Source organism: Meleagris gallopavo, chromosome 9 (assembly GCF_905368555.1).
Source record: "Meleagris gallopavo chromosome 9, MGAL_WU_HG_1.1, whole genome shotgun sequence".
Classification (NCBI taxonomy): Eukaryota; Metazoa; Chordata; class Aves; order Galliformes; family Phasianidae; genus Meleagris; species Meleagris gallopavo.
The window spans coordinates 6487251-6505900 of NC_139412.1; the positions used below are offsets into that span (position 1 = coordinate 6487251).

Genomic DNA, 18650 nt, shown 5'->3' on the forward strand with positions numbered 1-18650 from the left:
AATGGACATCTGGATAAAAATAATGTACTTTTAGAGAGTCAACACTGCCTCCTACTAAAAGAAACTGCCCCTCATCAACCTAAAGGAAGTCTCCAACAATGTCACCTCTATGAAGTTAAAGTGATCCAGATGATAAAAGTCTTCAAACACTTCAAAGAGGCTTTCAACAAAATTTTCCATCAAGTCTTTGAAGGAAACTAAGAAGCCATGGCATAAGAGGGAACGTCATAGATAAATGATTGGTTAAAAGATAGGAAACAAAATGTAGGAGTAAATGATCTGCCCTCATGAAGAAAAGAGGTCACTAATGGCATTCTGCAGGAATCTGTATTGTGACTACTGAACATTCAAAAGAGGGAAAAGGGAATGAGCACCTGTGTGACAGAAGTTCAACAGTATGAAGTCATTCAAGGCACTAAGGACAAAGAGTAACTACAAAGAACTGCAGAAGGACTTTAAGATGGAGCAGCTGGGCACTAAAGCCAGAAAAAACTCAAAGAGGAAAAATACAAAGTGATGCATGTTGGGCTATTAGCACTCAGGACAAAGACATTGGCAGTTATTATACATAGTTCCATGAAAATATTAGCACACCTGCAGTCCAAAAGACAAGGCAAATTTTAACCATTTGTATAAGGAAAAGAAGAGAAAGCAGCCCAAGCAACCATGGTAATACACTACTCCTTGATATCTTGAATATTGTGTACAGTTCTGGTCCTCTCAAGGAATAAAAATAGACCTTGAAAAGGTTCAGAGGAGAGCATTAAGCATTATTAAATTTATGAAGAGTCTTCCTCATGAGGAATGATCAAATAACTGAAGGCTCTTGAGCCTGGTAAAGAGAAGTCTGAGAGAGGAGTCTCTTACAAATCTGTAACCGTGATTGGTGTTGAAGTGGCCTTGTATCAATTTGTTCATTGATTTTTTATTTATTTATTTATTTATTTATTTTGTATGAGAACTAGATGGCATCAAGCAGATAACCAGGATTCGGGTTCCAACCTATATCATTCTAATATTAATGCAATATGTCATTAGGATATATAACTCTTTGCTAAAGAATATCATTGATGCCAGAAGTGTATATGGGTTCAGTAAGAGTCTGAATGAACCCACAGAAGAGAAATTCTATATTAATCAGGGATTACACTTGGTATCCTGGAATCCTAAATAAAGCCCTAGACCTGAAACCAATGCAAGAAAGTGTAATAACAAATGGAACAGACATCTTGTGTTACCAGAGAAACTGACGTCCCTTTTTTTCTCTAATAAGAACATCATAAAAATCATTATCCTTTGGTAATAACTGTCTCTGTTTTCTGCTAAATACAGAAATATTCAGGGAACTAGAACAGGATGAAGAAAAGAGGGTTTCTTATATTATGGGACCTGATAGCAAAGATTAATGAAATAATAAATTAAAAAAATACATTCTAATGGCCACTTCTTTTTCCTTATGACAACCCCTTTGCAGAAAGGCTTGACAAAGAAATGTTACCAAATCAATAAAACTGCCCTATAAGCCTCTAACAACACCTGTACTGTGAGTGGGTAGTTGCTTCTGTAAGACTATTATTTACGCTATTTCAGGATCTTTTCTCAGATAGCAACATATATTGCATGAAATTCATCTCAGGAAAAATAAAAAATCCCAGAAGACTCATACTGATCTGAGGCTATGCTTTGTCTTTCCAAAGCTCCTCCACGGAGTCTGTCACCTTTCTTGTGTAATTTTGAAATTTGATACTACACAGCTCAACCGATGTGCTGACGCTCATAGGAAGAAGATCTTAGTTTATTAAAAGCTCTAATTCTAGATCACGTTATGTATTTACTATGTGGGATGTTCCATCCAAAACAACATAGGATACAATAGCATACAACACAAAGCATGCTGTTGTTGATACTTCTGCTTCCCAAAAATTAAATAGTAGTGGACACCAGAAAGATGTTTCCTTTTTTTTTTTTCTTCAACACCTTAATTTACTTTTCCAGAAATCCAAAGAGGCATAGCAATGTAAGTTAAGCATTGCAGTTGCAATAGGTAATACATCTTCTAGATCTTTTTCAAATAGTACAGACACGTGACTATATGAAGTTCATATTTTAAATAATGAATGCAAAAAAAGGGCAGTGAACCTGTGGCTATTATGAAAATGTTTTAAGAATGAAATCTGAAAAAGAAAAGAAGCTATGGCTAACTATAAAGAGTAAGATTTTAACTACTCGCATAGCTGTATACATAGCATACTCCTAATTTCCTATTGTACCGGTTAGCTTACCTCCCTCTCTGTAGCTTAGGGATGTGAACAAAATAGTTTGCTTCCGTTGTCAAACAGTTAAAAAATGCAGATTTAAACATGAGAAAAATATACATAAAGAAATAAGAAAATGCCTGGCCTCACCAGGGCAGAGCAGAGGGCAAGGACCATCTCTCTATCTGCTGGCTATGCTTTTTTAATGCACTCCAGAATATCGCTGGCTCACAAGGGCACACTGCTGGCTAATGGCCAATCTGTAAACCACCAAGAGCCCTAGATCTTTTCCGCAGAGTTTCTCTTTAACAGGTTATCTCCTAACCTGTACTGATGCATGTAGTTATCCTATGGTGATAAATAAATCCTCATTCCTACTTGGAACATCCTGTACTTCAACTTTTTTCCATTTTTTTTCTCAATCTGTCCTCCCTGTGCATCTCCAAGAGAAGTCTGCCTCTGCCCTTTCTGCATCTTCACACTGGGTAGCTGTAGACAGCAACAAGGTCATCCCTTAGCCTTCATTTCCTTATGCTGAAGAAATCAATTTCTCTGACTCTCCTAAAGACAAGAAAAGAGGCCACGACAGGCAAAGATCAGCCCATAGCTAGTATTAAGTATCAGCTCTTCAGAGTGATCTTCCTTTTCATATAGACTTGAATCCTTAACAAGATTCTGTAACAGTAACATAGCGCAGCCCTGATCGTAAGGAACAAAAAGGAAGTCCAAATCATAAAAATAACCAGGACAGAGGTGGTCTTATTTTTTCAAAGTTTTCTATAATAAATTTAAAGTCTGAAAGATGCATTTTCATCTCCACATACTTGGCCAAAACATGCAACTCTACTCAAGACAGCTCAAGGGGCCTGGGAGGAAGCCTTGAGCCCTCTCTGTCTCCCCAGTGTGATCTCAGCCATACTGGGAGTTGAACCACTCAGTGGTCACCAGCACTTCAGCAGCTCCACTGGAGGACACTTTCCAGCCCTATGTCATGTGCCTGCAGAGCAGGCTGCTGCTTGCTGCTAGAGAGGAGTCCACACCTTGCCACCAAACCAAGCAAGCAACCAGCAGCCAATGACCAGCCTGAAGACATCTCTCACTGAAGAACCACCCATTAGAAATCAGGTAACAATCAGTCACACTCCACAGACTCCAGAAGCTTCTAGAAGCTTCCAGAAGCAATCAAAAGCAGCAGTGCAGAAAAAGAAAGTCAAGTAGATAAAACAACGGAATGGCGTTGAATAAGAATGTTATGAGAGCTGGTAGCTGGTAAACCCAAAGGTCTGATGAGCTCCCTGGGTATACACCTTGGCACAATATCAGGAAAGTGCTGAAGAAGCAATGCTTTCTCCTGACATTTGGAGATTCAGCTGTTGCTGAGCTGACATTGTTGGTTGGGAATGACATTTAATAACATAGAGGATTTCTCTTCTGGTAATTCATTGTGTCTCTTGAATTGATTACGCTCTAAGCAGTGCCTGGAAATGCTAGATGTGAACCACATGAAGAGCCACCTCCTTTTGTGTGCCTTGAGTTCTCGCTGGTTTTGGTCTACTTCTTTGATGAAAAATTAATTCCTCTTTGCCTGTTAGAGACCCCTCATAATTTTCTTCTTACTCTACCCATGAGCTTATTGCCACTTACATCTTGTTACTGACTTACAGGACCAAATAAACCTACGACTGCAGGATAAATGTGGGCCTTGAAGAGATCTAAGCTTTGCTGGATAAAGCTGTGCTGCAGCTATGTTTGCTTCTTAGAAAAGGTTCAAATATTAGGTTTTCTGAGAGTCCTGAGACAACGGCTTCTCATCTGTGCAGACATTTCAGTCACTCAAGGACCTGAATGGTGCTGTGTTTACTCCTGATAGATGAGCTCTGTTGTCAGGTGTCACTAGCGTTTGAATCTGAAACATCTCATGCTATCCACTGTTGATCTGACAGATGTTGAATAAGATGGTGAACAGTATTTTTTCACATGGGACTTGACATATGAGAGCTTTCAGTATTAAAAATAGCTGCCCATCTCAGACCTATGAGATATAACAGGAAAGAAATGAGTGAAGACAAGATAAAGTCACCCTAATGATTCATGCCATGTTGTGTGGCTTGGTCAATTATACGTTATGACTGACCGATAAGACAGGAGGCTGAAATATTTTTTCTATGTCCTATCAATGCTTTGTGATCTCTGTATTATACTTTAAAAGAAATTGGTTTTTAGAAATGATTTCTATTAGCTTTTGAATCCCTCCCAAAACCTTCACATAATCAGGATTCACCAAATTCGTCCTAGAAGATGGTTCTCTGCCAGGCAGCTATTCCTTCTTCCAGGCAGAGGTACTTCTGTGTAGCTCCCATATTCAGCCTTTACTAGGGATTCAACAAGCATTTGCTGAATGCTGATCATCTCAAAATCACTGCATAAGAAGGTACCCTTACACTCTGAAAGACTTACTACGCTTGTAATTTTTTCTGCAGATGTATTTCTGTATAAAAATACAGAGGAAATAAATTGTTTATTTTATCTTCAGCATAATAGTCTGAAAAGAAAATGAGAATGTGTAGGATTCTAACAGCAAGGCAACCAACATACTCCCAAATACTGAAGTTAAGAAGAAAAAGAACTAATCTTCAGTGTAAATGTTAATTCTAAACAGCTTTTATTAAATAATGCTGTTATTTTTCGACAAGTATTGATACAGCAGGTATGCCTATAAAAATAATTAGGAAAAAATCATACATTTTACACTTCTATGAAAGAAGTCTTAATCATTTAGTATGTGACTCAAGGCCCAACAAAAGTTAATGAAAATCTTTTGGTGGATTTCAATAAGGTTTTGTTCTGATGTCTCAGCTCCTGTAAATTCCAGCCCCAAGCAAAAGTGCATGGAACAAGGACTTAAGATTTAATTGGGATGATCTGTATTTCTTTCAAGGATACATTAAGAAAAATCATCTGGGTAAAGAATGTGCCTAACATTTTATCTATAGTATTCCACCAATTTAATCATTCACCTGCCTGCCGTATTTGAAACAAGAAAATGTTTTGTCAAATAACTCTCTCAAACTGCAGCAGAAGTTTTATCACAGGTTTGAAATGGAAAGTAATGCTGTTGTTAAAATCTAGTCTTGCTACCACATAAATCTACTGACATTATTGAGGTTGTCCTTCCAATGCATTTCAGCATGTTTTGCTAGATTTATGATGAGTACGCATCAGTGGAAAAACAGATTAGATTGAATGCAAGGTATGACAAATACATTCTCTCTGGCTTTGCTTTGACTGGCTTACACTATAATGAAAATGTTCTTTTGTGTATGTATATGGATAAATAGGTATCACTTGCCCACTTACCTACCGTTAACTGAAAATATTTTAAATAAAATATACAAAAAAAATGCATTTCAACATTATCAAAACTGGGTAGAAAAATATATTAATACTTGCGTGGCTCTTTCTTACATTTCAGTTAAGCAATATAGAAAGACTTCAATTTTCCAGAGTAAGCGCTGAAGAAAATTTGCATATACTCCAGGAAGAACATGCCTTTCTTCAACATATTGCAGAATTCTTCAATATTTTGAAATACAAGCAGATAAGATAACTTTATTCCAGAGATGCAGCACATAAAGCTAATGAGAACACAGGCATGTTTGGAGAAAATTTTGTTCCTTCAGGACTAAACACAAGGGGTAAATGTGTAAATCCCATAGCTCCAGCTTGTAGCTTTCCACTTGGGAAAACAGTATCTGAGATGAAAAAATTATCTTTCTTTTTGTCACAAAATACTAACCACATTTGGTTTGAACATATGGTCACTAAATTCAGTGGAATTTCAATTCACTGAATTTCAAAAACCCATTGATTTCAATCAGAATTGGATCAGTTTTGAGTTCTCAAACTTACTAGTAGATCCGAGCATAAATGTGGCATCTCTGCATAGGATCGTGGATTTAGACATGTCTGCCAAATCTCAGGCTCCCAACTGGATATGCAGTCTTCAAAGCACATTTAGAAATATACAACTTCCAGGTTGATGTCTTCATTAAAAAGCAGCTACATTATCTATATTGTAGCATATGGAAATACGTCATACTTGGATGTCTACAATATGCTTCTTCAACATTAACTTTTAGGTTTGCATAATCAAAATTAATTTCATAAAATTGTTCAAAACTATTCTAGCAGCTCTTTAGCTTATCAGTCTCATTGACACGAAGTCAGTAACTCTGAATATGCCTGAAGTACCATGCTCTCACTTTTCATACTTTGAAAGGTAATATTTATGCCTTCTTGATCACTTCTTTCTCATTCTCCTTTGAAAAGATTTCACTGTTGGCAAAAGACTAGGAAACTGCGTACGTGTTGAGGGGGCAAAATGAAATTGAGGAGGAAGAATTGATTATCCTGAGAATTAAACATCAGATCACAGAAACAGCAAGAAACCAAATCAGAATCTCTTCTCTATTGGATAACTCTGTTCTTATGAACAGAAAAATTTATTGAGAAGGCTATTTCTTTACGGCAAACGTATGAAAATGCAGAAACCTAGCATGGACCTTTTTGCCCTTCAAGAAGGGCAAAATATTTGCACTGATTAAAAATAAATATAACAATCCCATTTCCTGTTGTGAAAATTGAGTAATTAATATTACTAGAGATTCTTTTTGTTATATTGTGAATATTCTCTTCACTATATTCAATTTGAGTACAAGTTGCACTATTTGAGATTCTTTGAATAATTCAGATGCATTCATTGAATCTTGATTAGTGGATCAGGTTCTTCAAAAAGTGGGTATTTATTTTATTTGATGACATGTAGCATTAATAATGTATTACCTTTCTCACAAGCTGCTTTCTAAAGAAAGCAATAGAAATATGCAGGGAGAGAAGATTTCTGAATAGAGATTAAGGAACCATGAAGCCACTTAAGCTGTCATTTTGAAAATAGCCTACTATAACTGCTATTTCTCAGGGAGGAAAAATACAGTCTTGATAATGCAGAAGGGTGAGTAACCTGTGTGGAACAGGTGGTTGCAATGCCAGAAAAAAGCAGCACTGACTTCCATACTGTACAAGACAAAGAGGTATTCTATGTCTTCACCGTGATGAGTATGTGTTTGGAGAACAATTTTGAATACTTTTATGAAATATCTCTGGATTCTCAAAAACTGTGTGAAAATTGCAGTGGGCAAAGGCCAAAGAAAATCTCTAGGACCACTAGTAATATTAGTTAGGGCAAATGAAAAGTAAATCACAGCTGAAATGTCTGAAGACGTTAAAGCTCGCATTCAAAGGAGAAAAAGTGTTAAAAAAAAAAAAAAAAGCATATGCTTATGTAGAAACTCTTTTGAAGAGTTGCCATATGTCTACAGACATATTAAAGTAGTGGCTCTTGAGAAACATGATCAGTCCCAGTGTGCTGTGGGCATTGTTAATTGACCAGGTGTCCCTGACCGCCTGCCCAAGCACATGAGAAATGCCCTACCTGGGGAGACCAAAAGTGTGTCTGGATCTGTGGTCACTTCAAGGGACCTACAAGATCATTGAATCCAAAGGCAAACTTCGGAAGATTAGGAAAACTCCATTATATTTTCTAGGTTCATTTCTGTCGTCACAAGTAAATTACTCTAGAATACAATAAGGAGAAAAAACTGAGAGAACTTAGAAAAAGAGGTTAACACAGTCATACTACGAGGAGTATGTTCCAGGATTTTTAAAATGTTTGTGATACAAAGAATCAAGCTGAGGAGAAAATGTAGAGTAAATGATGTACAAATACCAAATAAGTAGAACAACACACAATTCCTATTTACACTACTATGCATAATCATATGCAACTGAAATAGCCATTTATTGCTTGCCAACATCCATGCTGCTAATTTACCTGTGCACATTTCTAATGTTTGAATGTAATTCTCAGGTCACCTGTTTTGAAGAATTCTACTAAAGATGCTTATCTGTCACAGTCTGAAATCATCATTGTACCTGCCTCAAACTTTCTGGCTATATAAGTTTCTCATAAAATTTCTACCAATGGCATTATTAAAGTTGCTATTTCTTTAAGTTGCTTCCAACTACAGCCACCCATGATCTTTTAGAATGTTTCAGGAAATTTCCTGACTTGAAGGCCTTTCTAGAAAGCAGAAAGTTGACAAACCTGGAAAACAAATCCCAATTTTAGCCTTTTAAGCATGTCAGGCAGACTAAGCCAGCTGCTATTAAGTTACAGACATGTGGCAAATTAGTCTTGAAGACAGGAAGAGCCCACAGTGTTGGCAAAGTCCAGCCAACAGTGAATTAAAAATGGGGAATAAACTGTCAAAACCGGCGGTGTAGGTTGGAGAAAACTTGTGAAACCTGTGAGAATGAGGTTGAAATATGCATAGGATCTACTGAATACTGAAAGAATTTACTGGAGAATAGGTCTTATCACTTTTCCTTTTAGAAATGACAATGCCAGGTTTGTGTGACTGTACAATGTGGATGATCAAGTTGCAGGAGGTCCTCAAGTAAAAGAGACCCAGGGATGTCACCAAGATCAGTCCAGTACGTCCTTCACACTGAAGTGCTAGTTCCCTGCATATAGCCTTCCTTCACGTGACCAGCCAATGCCAAGGACAAGCTGACATAATTATTTCTTGGTTTGTTGCAGTTAGAGGTTATTCAGATATAAGCACTTAAATAGGTAAACACACACACCCCAACAAAGCCAAGACACCTCTTCCCAGTTCATAAGAATTGTCTCATGAAGAGACAAATCTATCAATTTTTCTGTATTGTGGCAGTGCTCCTCGCAGCATCTTTTTGCTGTTGATGTTTCTCCTGCATAAAGGGAAACATTATTTAATGTTTTCATTTGGTTTCTCTATGGTACAGGTGCACATGCCTAAGCACAGTTGGCTCCCTGCTAGCTTTCCGAAAGACTTGTCACAGAAAAGAAAGTGACGTGCCAATGCAGCATTTAGCAAAAGAGTGAAGAAAGGGAAGTGAAAACCCAGCAATTGTTCTTACCTTCTTAAATAGATTCTGTTTTGCACTATAGGAGCACACTTCTCTGCATGGCTGGCTCTTGTGCTAGTTAAGCAAAACTTGTCACAGGAAACAAAAATATTTGCCAACTTGGCTTTAATGCAAAACCTATTCTTTGTTCTTTTGCATACATCAAATGTCAGCCTCCCTATACCCCTCTGACAGGAAGCTGGCATGAAAGACAAAACACAACCAGGTGCATCCTGGCAAGCAAAAACTATTCTGAAGAGCTTAGTAGCCCTGCTTGGTGGGGGAAGAGGGGGGCTGGATTTGTTTTATTTGCCACCGATCAGTCATTCCAATTTTCATACTTAGAATATGGAATACAAATTTTTATGTAAATACTAGACCTTAGAAACATCTGATTTTAGTAATACAAAAGACATATCATCTTAATTTTCTAACTTTCTTCCTTCATCAACTGAGTACACAGAGATTCTGAAGGAATTATCCTTGCAGGTACATTTTTCCCAAAATCCAGCTTAGAAGTCTATTAAACAAAACATACCCCTACAATTAGGGGTGATATATCTGTCTCAGTTATTGTGCCTAATTATAAGTATTATGAAAAATACATTTTTCCTGGATGTAATAGGCAAATACATATATTAGTATCCTTGTTTCTATTTAACCTATTGCCTAGATTTACTTTTGTTGTGATTACTGTCATGTACTCTCTTTACTAACATCAGGCGTTCTTCGTACAGGAAGCATTATTAACATTACTGAATTTTCATTACATGTATCTTAGGAAATGTTATATGCAAATTCACCCAAATTTCACAGCATAAATCTCCAATATTAGCATTTTTTCTTGGTCTTTTCTGCATATTTTAGTAGCATATTTTGAAGGAATTTCAGACAAATACTTCCAAAACAACAATAGGCTTAAATAACTGCCTTTTGTAGACTGAAATGACAGCTTTTATATAGGAAAATTTAATCTTTTCTGTAATATTCAGTAGTATTACATTAACAAAAATACATTTGTAATTTCAATAAGATGAAATCTGATAAAAAGCATTTAAAAATCCTAGTAGATCGATTGTGCGTAACCATTGCAAGAGAGCAAATTCAACTAACAAAAAGGCTTTCTAAATACATTTCACTGTGCAAATTTTTTTTCTATGGGTATAACTGCGTGATACATTATTTGAAGTATGTAAGCAGCAAATATGACCCTTTATATAATTTTTCTGCCTTTAAAATACTTGTTTAGAATTTCAGAGACTTGTTTTCTTTGCCAGTTTCCGCAGCATAGTTTTTATGAGCCAGTCAGCTCAGATCGTCTAATCTTTTTAGATGTCAAGGTCTTGTATTGTTTCCTATGTTACCAGGCAAGCACAGTGCTAAATGTCTCTGCTGCAATTAAAAACAAACAACTTGTATCTGCCAAGACAAGCAGCTTGACTTTGTGCACACCTACATAATATAATGAGTATTCTCGGAATATAAATAGTAATCACTGAAATGCACTGATGGCATCTGACCCATATACATAGAAGAGGAACTTCAAAAGCAAATAAAATAAAATTGAGAGTGTGTTTATCTGTGTGTTGATCAGCTACATACCTTTATTTTTTCATTTAACTTTAACATTCAAATTTCTATGGCCCGTATTCCATTAGAATAACTGGAAAGCCCTTGCTCTTGTGCAGCAATGGGAAGAGATCCTTTGTATTCACTAGAAATGAATCTGTAGGCCTACCTGAATATTTGTTAGCTGGAAAAGTTGACCATATTACCTACTTGCCTCTTTCTTTATAGTATTTCTCCTATTCAAAATATTCACCTTTTTTCCTACCTGCTTATAATCACTTCATTTTTTTCAGTCTGATTTTAACTTTTTTGTTTGATTATCTTCCAGAGAACTATACAACAGTTATCCAAAAAGCCTGCACCTTCAGATTTAGACTTCTGAAAAAATAATTACTTAGCCCTAAACATGAAGACAAATTTCAGATAAGAAATGCATTTACTATTAGAACTTCTGCTTTAAGCCAGAAATTAAGCACCATCAAAATACCTCTATGTCACTGAAATAATAAAAAATGGAAATATACCATGAGTCTCATTGCAATTATGATTTATTGTCATGATGGATTGTGAATGCAAGGACCAAAGAAAAAGATTACATCTTAGAAAAATACCTGTTATTTGCAAGTAGAGTTACATGGACCTTCTGAAAGTCCGACTTCCACCACCACACAAAGGAGGAGAGCTGCTTTTTGTTCACTGTAGAAACTAGCTTCTTGCTCATTTTCTTCTTCGACTTGATACTTACCCATTCTAAGGAGAAGCTAGCTGCTATTCAATCCAACTGCAGCTCAATTCTAATGTCACACCTGAAAGAAACTTGAAGAAAAGGCAAAGAAAGTGCTAAATGATCACATAGGCAGCACATCTCCAATATTGCCTGCTACTGGTAAACCCAAGTTCTTCTTTAAATAAATCCCTTTGTACATTCTAACAAGCAATTACCTTGCTGGAAGACTTCCTAGCAGGAAGCCTTGGAGTCTGTCTTAAAGGCTTTTGAACACTGTATCAGCCCTTAGTGCTGCAGCACTTTGGTGAAAACACTGCACCCTATATAGTTACCCAACAGGTATCTGGGATTCACTTATTTCCAGCACGGCCAGAGAAGCGTACCATGTATTCTTCTGTGCTCATAGGAAGGAATGCAAACAGATGATTCTCGGGGAACATTATTTCTGCAATCCTGCTGCAGTTTTGCAATACACCAATGCTAAAATTATGCAAATCTTCAGATACTGCTTACTTTTGTCGTGCTCTATTATTCTTAAAACTGGCTTATAATAGCTCTGTGAAATTCGAGTTTCATTGCTTCCTGAGTTTGCCCTTCCAAACCAGTACTGCTTGAGAATTTACAATCCAAGCCAGGGATGCCTTCTCTCTAATATGGTGTGGGTTTTTGTTGTTGTTGTTTGTTTTTGTAGGGTTTAATTTGTAGGCTAAGCATGTTCTTTTCTTGAAAGAGGTTCAGCAGACAGACAAGAAATCTGGCTTCCAAAACCATAATTGCGTCAAAGAATAAGATACCACTGCCTTGATGTCAAGAGAAGTTCTCTTTTTAAATATTAAATAATACAAAAAACGCATGAAACGTTATTTCCTTAGTTTCTCATTTGACTGCTAGTTGACTATCATTAGATGACAACTATAGTGAGAGGCTCATCCCTTTACCTCAACAACATACTAATCATGTTCTCTCAATCAGAAATAGCTCATTTTCTCATGTTCTAACAATACAAAACCTATAAGTGTTCCAAACTCCAGCTTGTAATGATTTTCAACAAATAAGTGTACCGGAGGCATAGTAGAAGGTGGGAGGTTTGTACAAAAAGAAGCAACTCAGAAGCATAAAATATATCTAATAGTAGAAAGCTAGACTGCTATACACATTGAATTGTGAACATTTCCACTGCCTATCAAAAGGATTCTGTGAAGCAACTGCAAGGTAATCAACTTTTCCTTCTTCACAGTCTGGGGGTTTACAAATAAATGAGTCATGGGAAGCAGGGAATGAAGGAAGCAGAGGTGGAGGAATATTTTAAAAAAAAAATATTAAATCTGCATTTCAGAAACTCAAAGAAGACAGTGCAAAGGAGAAAACTGCTTTTGTGGATCTAGTTTATTAATAAACATTGTAATTAACAAGACAACATGCTGTACAGAAACCTGAAATAGAACTACTGTAAATTTACTGGACTTTAAAAGCTGCTGGACAATGATATATGGTGTCCAACTGCACGATTTGTAAAGCATGGTTAGGGCTGCTTCAATACACAGACATATACTGCTCACTTTCAGATCCTGTAGTATGCCATAGAGCAGGGATATTTCCCAGAAATACAAACCCAGATATTTACAAGAAATTGTCAGTCTCTTTTCTTCACTAGGGATAACATGTTATACACAATTTTCCTACATATACCAAATAAAATCTTTGCCTTCAACTTTGCTTTGTGTCTGCACAAACCGATCCCTCCCTTTTTACTTATCTAATTAAATAATGGTAGTAAACTGCAGTGTAATCATGTAATAAATGATTATTTAATAAGGAGTAGCTTCAAAGCTGCAAAAGCAAAACTTGAGCTAGAATTGTTAAGAACAAAATCAAGTGTAAATGATCAAACTTTCTCAAACCTTATAAGCTTGAATCAAACAACCTTGTGCTAATCAACCATTAATGACTTAATTGTTTAAGTCAACTGTCTCACTCAACCATGCTAGAAGCGTGCATAACAACGATAACTTGAGGCTGAAGTGGTTCCTCACTGGATTAGAGCTTGCCCAGAACACAACAGAGCAATGTATCACATCTCCCAGGGGGGAAAAAAAAAAAAAAAAAAACACACAAAAACTGAAAACCCACATATCTACATACACAGGGTACATTAATACCTGATACTACCTGATACAAAGCAGCTAGAGCCTTCGTCCCTGTGCCAAACAACAACAACAACAAAAAAAAACAAAAAACAAAAAACTGCCCATATTCAGAACCACATAACTAACTTTCCATCAACCAAGCTATCACACTAACACTCTTAAGCCCTCAGGTCCTATTAGCGTGGGCTTGCTGCCATGATAATTAGCTAAATGACCCTGCATCTGCCTAGCTCATAGCCCTGAGAGAGCAGGTGCTCTGTAGCCTGTTTGGCTAAGCAGACAGGGCCTAAATATTCTTCCTTTAGAATTAAGTTATACAGCACAGTTTAGGAAAACAAAGACCTGGCTTTTTTTTTTTTTTTTTTTAAACAATGAACAGTTTGACTTCATCTCTTTTTCTTACACTTGACTATTTTACACTATCAAAAAAAACTATCTGTCTTTCTGCTGCTACCACTTATATTCTCAATGCAGTAGTTGGAAGTGCAACAAGCATGTACTGAGCTTGGGAAAAAAAAATCTAGGCTAGACTGTGTGACACATTACTTTGAAGGCAAAGGTTTTCCTTTATTGTTACACTGTATGAAACAAATCTAATCATGTAACTACCATTTTACTGTATATTGTATATAGGATCGTTTTCTTCACAAATTCACACAAGTAAGATAAAATAAGTTAAGTGACTAAAAAAATTACACAAAAATATACAGCCTATGCACGAGATAAATTACTTATATATATGGCAAGATGTGTAATGAGTCTATAGTAACGTTATTCCTCTGGATACTGACATGATACTTGAACAGTCCACAGAAAAAAATGTTGCCTCAATGCATAATTTTATATATTAGATATATAATATGTAAAAATGAAAGCAACATTTAACTCCTGATACAGTATGTATTTACAATTAAGTGTTACATATCTTGATGACAATACCATAACACAATTTCCTGGATATGACATTTAACACTTCCTATTATCAGATTCATCTTTACAATTCTTGTTTAAGCAGTTGTTCTTGGGGTTTTTGTTTTTGTTTTTGTTTTTGTTTTTGTTTTGTTGTTGTTGTTGTTGTTCATTTGTTTTGGTGTTTTTTTTCTTTTGTTTGTTTTCTTTTTAGAAATAATTTGCTAAACTTTTTTTTGTTTTGTTCTTCTGCCTCTGAAAAAAATATAATTCTAGTGTCTTTATCTTTTCCTGTGAAAACAGCAAAACTGTAGGAATGGATTGCTTTGCCAATAAATTTCAATTACAATATTCTGTCAGAAAGGACATGTTGAGAGGAAAAAAATAAGTTTTCAAGTGCAGCTGCCAATTCTATACAAACACAGTATAGCAGACTTCTATAATAAAAACTAAAGTCCTCTGCTTACAATAGGAAGTATTATATGCCAGCCTTATTCTAAATTTGCACAATTAATGTGTTTGGTAAGGCTGTGTAAACTACAGATAAGCTTTTTTGTATATCCCTGAAAAGGACTGCTGAATTTTTCTAACTACAATGTCTCCAAAGCAAACAACAAATGGCTCTGTATATATTAGGTGTAAATTAATTTGTCAAATTTTTAGTTGTCCTGGAACTGAAAATGAGCTGTATCAACCGTTGTGTGTCAGTAGCCAAAGGACTGTTTTTTTTTTGTTTTCTCCCAGGATTTACATGCAACCAGAAAGCAGTGTGCCACATCTTTTCTAAACATTATTGAAAATCACATTAACAAAAAAATAAACAAACAAACAAAACAGAAGTACGTAGTCAGATAATCTGATGTTTATGAATTAAACCCTATCAGTAGATTAAAAGTGATGCTTTTTTTTTTTTTTTTTAATTTTGCACATAAAATGTAAATGTGATTTGAATAGCTTTACAGTGGGGACAACAATATATAAAGCTACTTATACCTGCTGGGCACAAAATAGAAGCTCTTTTAGCATTCATTGGAAACCCTCAACAACTTGAACTTCTGTAAATTTTACAAGCAGCTAATATTACAGCATTTTTACACTCCTTTTTTTTATTTAATTTTATTTTTATGTTACACGTAAGTTACAGTATGAAGCTTACAGAGAATTCTACCCATAGGAAATATTCATACACTTTCCAATTTCCCTCCACGCAACTTCAATTGTCTCATTTAATGTAGTAATAAAACTAAACAAAGTTATGCAGTTTGTTAAGGAAAAAGATCTTGGTATGTACACACTGTAAATGATGATGGCTAAACAGCAACAGAATGCTAAAAGGAAAATGTGGTGTTTTTTCTTTTTTTCATTGAAGAAAGGAATCTCTGTTTTATCCACTATAGAATTTACTAGTTTTATTTCTGCTACTATTATAACATCCAGTACACAAAACACTGAGAAAAAAATCCTAATCTTTACAGAGAATCATACTGAGACTTTGTCAAATAATATGATTGGAGTGTGTTTGTAATTATAGTTATCCAGCACTCATTACCTGGATTCCTCTTTCTTTGCTGAGAAATGTCTGTGATTCTCTAATAACAAACTAAGCTACAATGACAACTACTCCTTTATCTTATAAGTTTGGGGTGAAGTAACTAATAATATTGCTAACCTTTTACTGAACACTTGCAATAGGTGATTGATTATAGCTGTAAAACAAACATATACATCGCTATAATATTTTAAACACCAGTAGCTTAAAGCCACAATAAGACATCAGCCAAAAAGCTACCCCAGTTTCCTACTGATTTCAGCAGTGCCCATGTAATTTTCAACTAACAGGAACAGTAGCCAAAGCAAGCTCTGCAAGATAAAAAAAAAAAAAGAAAAGAAAAAAAAAAAGAATTAGACTTATAGCTTGAAAAGCATATGCATTATACTGTTGCTTTTATTATTGTAGAAAGGAAAATCTTAGAAGAAAAAAATCTTGTAATATTTTTAGATCTATATTGTATCCTGTTCTGTTGTCTATTTCACACAGAAAAGCCTAGTTAAGAGCTTTCTATTTCATCTACTGCATTCTTTCAAAGAATAAATACCTGTAGATTCAACAACTGAAAATTAAAATCAAAAGCAGTTGTCATGTCTTTGAGTACATTCTCCTTCTCAATTACATGAAAAGTAAATTTTGGTAGAAATGTACACCATCCTTCCTAAGTATATCTTGTTATATTATGTAAGGTAACCAAAAAAGAAATTGACCACTTGATCTCTATTGGTAAGCAAACGGAAGGTGAAATCTATGAATACCTTATAAATTATAACAATGAAGACAGAAAAAAATTGGTAAGTTATGTTACTGCAATGTTTCCTAAGCTGTATTAAGAAATTGCTTTCAACAGGGAGGAAGACCTGCTAGCAGATATTTGCACCATATAGACCCATATAAGAAAATAAGCAGGTTTTTATGGTTTTCTTTTGATTGGCTCTGGATTGCGAGTTTTCTTCCCCATTTTATATATTTTACCAAGAATTGTGGTGAATTTTCTTTAATTAAGTCAAAAGGATTTAGCTTTTCAAGTTCAAATTTAGGATTCTATATACATAAATATTCACAAGCCTAACAAATTGTATATGCACTAAGAATAGTGTTAGGCTGTGACTATATACAGTAACACCTTAAAGCCTGAAATAGCCGATTTGTTAGATAGGCATTTATAGCTGGTGCTCATGGATAAATGTAGTGCTACTCCCAGACACTGCTGCCTGGTGGGACATGGCAAAATTTGCCAGAGGGATGACTTTGACAGGATCTTCACTGGTGCAGTGTCTTTCACAGGTGTTGTAGAACTGGGGCCTGGGCCCACCTTGGCCTTTGTCATTGTCATCCTTTGGAAGGGGCCTCCCAAGAGTGTGTCGTCCGTCAGACCTGGCTCCTCGGCCCCAGCTTTGCTGGAAGCCAAATGATGGCAAAGTTGTGTTGGATTGTTGATACTGTGTCAAAGAAGGTGGCATCCAGCAGTTGTCAGAATGGCCCAGGATGAGACACTCCTGTGTGCAGGTTTCAGAGGCCTCAGCCAAGGCTTTCTGGAGATTTACTTCAATAGCTGGGAGGACAGAAAAAGATAAGAAATTATCAAAAGATTTAAACAATGATGTACGTAGGGAATGAAGGTTAAGAAAGCAATCCCAGTTCTAAAACAAAGGACATATTTTGGAAAAAAAATACCTGCAGTAATACGACTTAAATGAACATATAGATGCTTTCAATTTGGAGGCCCACAGTGATGTCACTGGCAAGCATCAGAAAAAACGTTAGCATTTTAAGAACAGATGATAACATCACTACAGCCCAAGTAACTAAAGCCCATATACAGTCTCCTTATAATGATGTTTTTACTTTCTAAAATCGCCCCTTTAGTAATAAAGCTAAAAGCTTTACAATGATCTAGCAATATAACACTTTTTTGCATTCGTGAAAAAAATAAGATTAAAATTAGATTTTAAAAATATGCTCTTAACGCTGGATTTTTTATTTATTTATTTTTTGCTCTGTTTAAGGAAAAAACAAATTTAATTTGGGTATAGTCAAAGGTGGTACATTGGTTTCAAAAATGCACTCAAGAACTTTAAGAATGAAAGACAGCATTACAGTTGTTTTAAAGAGGATTGATTTCTTGATGCATTCAATACTGGAAACGTTGAAAAAAATCAAAGGGTAATAGCAAGAAAAGCTGTAACTTCTGTAGTTTACAAGTAATCGAACCAGAGCTCTTCAGTAGATGCAAGGTTTGTGCTCTTGAAAAGGATTACAGAAATGCTAATGTGTTCAAAGGCCAACTAAGAAACACATAATTTTCAATACATAAAAAATCTTGATCAATTTCATTTAAATGATTGTGGTTTTTCTATGTAGTGTAGATTCTAATTAATGTAATTAAAATTCTAGAAATCATCCCTTGAAATGTTTTTCATATTATATATAATAATTTTATATGATCTTACTATGAACAGAGTTAAAATATGTCAGAAGAGAGGAAA

The 18650-nt window shown here is 35.5% G+C and overlaps 1 protein-coding gene across 4 annotated transcripts in view; it reads right to left on the bottom strand.

The window, feature by feature from the left end:
- Positions 1–12924: 12924 nt before the first annotated feature.
- The window catches only part of PCDH11X (protocadherin 11 X-linked), a 438899-nt gene continuing 433173 nt past the window's right edge, over positions 12925–18650 (bottom strand). For 2 of the 4 annotated variants that reach the window (XM_085230305.1, XM_085230304.1), the window contains one exon: positions 12925–17716. In XM_085230305.1, the coding sequence (XP_085086431.1) occupies positions 17325–17716 (392 nt within the window). In that variant the 3' untranslated portion in view covers positions 12925–17324. The remainder of the gene's footprint in view (positions 17717–18650) is intronic. The other 2 variants (XM_085230306.1, XM_085230310.1) reach the window with 2 other exon arrangements.